The sequence below is a fragment of the Neltuma alba genome, unplaced genomic scaffold, assembly GCF_004799145.2.
Source record: "Neltuma alba isolate B1F8T4 unplaced genomic scaffold, ASM479914v2 tig00001249_pilon, whole genome shotgun sequence".
Lineage (NCBI taxonomy): Eukaryota > Viridiplantae > Streptophyta > Magnoliopsida > Fabales > Fabaceae > Neltuma > Neltuma alba.
This window is the reverse complement of record NW_021632393.1, coordinates 34,132-37,065: the sequence shown is the minus strand read 5'-3', so window position 1 is coordinate 37,065 and position 2,934 is coordinate 34,132. Positions and strand designations below refer to the sequence as shown.

At 38.4% G+C, this 2,934-nt stretch overlaps 1 protein-coding gene across 3 annotated transcripts; it reads right to left on the bottom strand.

The window, feature by feature from the left end:
• Nucleotides 1–477: 477 nt before the first annotated feature.
• On the bottom strand, nucleotides 478–2,042 carry LOC114754367 (uncharacterized). Of its 3 annotated transcripts, none has more exons than XR_003741168.1 (2): nucleotides 1,060–2,042; nucleotides 478–672 (listed from the first exon to the last, which is right to left on the bottom strand). XR_003741168.1 is itself a non-coding variant. In XM_028943139.1 (2 exons), coding segments are annotated over exons 1-2 (627 nt in total). In that variant the 5' UTR covers nucleotides 1,879–2,042; the 3' UTR covers nucleotides 478–670. The 3 variants fall into 3 exon arrangements, 1 of the variants encoding a protein (XP_028798972.1); XR_003741169.1 differs by lacking the exon at nucleotides 1,060–2,042 and adding an exon at nucleotides 981–1,053; XM_028943139.1 differs by having other exon boundaries at nucleotides 1,254–2,042.
• Between the last annotated feature and the right edge of the window lie 892 nt (nucleotides 2,043–2,934).

Below are 2,934 nucleotides of genomic sequence, written 5' to 3'. Positions count from 1 at the left end.
GGGTAGATGAGATTGAAATAAGAGAGCTCGTGTGACATTAAGCAAATGTTGGTGTTTTCTTTCCACAACACTATTTTGTTGAGGAGTTTCTACGCAGGAAGTCTGATGCATGATTCCTTTAGAAGCAAAATAATTTGTCATAGCAAATTCTAAACCATTATCAGATCGAATGGTTTTAACAGCAAGACTAAAATGCTTTTCATGGAGGGTAATAAAATTTTGTAACAAAGACCGAGTTTCAGACTTGTTATTCATGAGAAAGACCCAAGTGTATCTTGAAAAATCATCAACTATAGACAAAAAATACTTGTGTCCATGAACAGAAATGGAAGGAGCTGGTCCCCAGATATCAACATGAAGTAAATCAAACACACGAGCACTACGAAAAGTGCTAGTGGGGAATGGTAATTTTCTTTGTCTAGCAAAATGACATACATCATAATGAGCAGAAGAAAGATTAGATGGAATTAAGGGGAATTTATTATGAATTCGCTGAAGAGATCCAGGAGACAGATGGCCAAGACGGAAGTGCCATAAGTCGAAGAAGTTGGCATCATGGGTTTTGACATGAGTTCTGGAAGCAAGAGCAAGAGATGGATTTGCCTGACGCTTCATTATGTATAATCCTTCTTGAACTTCAGCTGAACCAATCGTCTTCCACTTGGTCAAGTCCTGAATCAAACAAGAAGATTTGAGAAAAATGAGAATACAATTGAGACTGGCAGTAAGTTTGGTAACAGACAACAAATTAAAATGAAAATCAGGTATAAAAAGAACATCAGAGAGATAAAAGGAATCAGAGAAATGGATGGTTCCTGATTGAGAGGCAGTGACAAAATTTCCATTAGGTAGGGAAACATTGATAGGCCGAATATTACTGTAGGAGGTAAAGGAAGAGAGATTGCAGCAAATGTGATCTGTAGCTCCAGTACCAATGATCCAGAAGCTTTGAGAAAAGGTAGAGAGAGCAAATGATTTACCTCCTTAGGGAGCAAAAACGTGATTTAAAGAAGGAGTGGGAGGGTTGGAGGAATTGTCCGTTTGAACCAATGCTATAACCTGTTGATATTGCTCAGAAGTTAGACCAATTTTTGCATCATGAGAGGAATCCTTGGCTTCGGCTAATGAAACCGGAGGCTAAGAAGCAGAATTATTGGTCGAGTGGGATGAATTTCAAAATTTAAAACTAGGAGGAAATCCATGCTTGCGATAACATGTCTCCTCTGTGTGTCTCAGCTTGCCACAAAACGTACATTGCTTGTTGTTGAAACTAGAATTAGAACCATTATTTTGCCGAGGTTGAGATTGAGATCGTGGATTAGGACCACGATTTTCCATGAGGACCTTGGATTCAGAAATCATCTCTCGTTCCTGCTGCAAAACAAGATTACAGACACGATTTATACCAGGAATAGGATCCATAAGCATTATTTGAGATTTAACCCCTGTAAATCGATCATTGAGGCCACGAAGAAAACGGATAGTGTAATCTTGTTGCAGATACTTTCGAGCTTCACAAGTACATGAGGAGAGAGGTCGTAGATTCTGCAATTCATCCCAAAGAATCTTAAGCTTGGTGAAATATTGGCCAACCGGTAAATCTCCTTGTCTTAAAGAAAACATTTCTTCTTGGATTTCTGCAATACGAGAGGCATCGTTTTGAGAAAAACGATCTGCTAGATCTAACCAAAGGTCATAAGCTGTGTTGATCCAAAGAACACTTTGTGAAATATCCGATGAGAGACATCGATTGATCCATGAAATCACCAAATTATTGCATTGACGCCAGGCCAAATACAACGGATCTGTTGGAACTGGACAAGAAATGCTTTTGTTAACAAAATCTATCTTGTTCTTGGATTCCAAGGCCATTGCCATAGCTCGCGACCAAGAGTGATAGTTATTTCCTGAGAGTGGAGGAGAAACAAGAACAGCCCCTAGGTTTTCATTCGGATGTATATAATACGGGCTAGTAGGACTCTAGATTTGCTCAGAAATTGAAGAAGAAACAGAAGAAGACATTTCAAAGCAAAAAAAAAAAATGCTGCGGAAGTCAGGAAGAAAGAGAAGGGCGAGAAAATCAAGGAAGGAGAAGGAGAGAGCATAAATGCTCTGATACCATGTTATGGAGTGAACATGGTGATAAGAATGGGAAAGTTACTTTTCTATTATTTCATCTTGGATATATATACAGAGTATGAAAAGGACTACATGTGAGCTGTACAATCAGTTTTATTCTAACTGAACTAATCTAACTAATATAACCAATATTATAAATTAGTTATACTTGGATATTTATATTCTAACAGATTTTGTATACACAAAGTATTAGTATTCTGATTTAGGTCCTTACAACCAACAAAATTTTAAATGCACACTTTGATAAGCCACATGTCTCTTCCTATATTTATGGAGGCCCTAAATGGAGGTACAATATATCCCACATACCTGTTTACTTTGATTATCTGCATCCATCGTCCACTTCATTTGCACTTTTCCTCTTTCCATAGCATCTATCCATTAGAGTTCATCTCACCATGGCTATCTCTGGATTTATCGTCAAGATTCGGATCTCAGACACTGAATACGTCCTACCCTATAACGAGGGTCAGACCATCACCATCGATTTTACTGAGATGCCTACTGAGATACTGGCAACTCAAGAGGCAGCGAAGCACCGTTGTGTTGGTGGCAGTGGCCACCATTGCCGTGTGATACGTGATGTGGATAACAACCCTATAGGTGAAGAGGATCAACTTCCGTCAGGTTCAACTCACACACGTTACAATGAGGATTAAAGTGTGAAGTTGATTGGTGTCTCCCAGCTCCTTCCTTTCATTAAAGCTCGCTCCACTCTTTTTTAATTATCATCATCAAATAAGTAATTAATTTTGTTATGTTTCTGTTATTGTTGTTAATGCTTCATCTAATGTT

Coding starts and splice junctions, on each gene's coding strand:
- LOC114754367 (XM_028943139.1), bottom strand. CDS start 1,878: ATGGCAATGGCCTTGGAATCCAAGAACAAGATAGATTTTGTTAACAAA.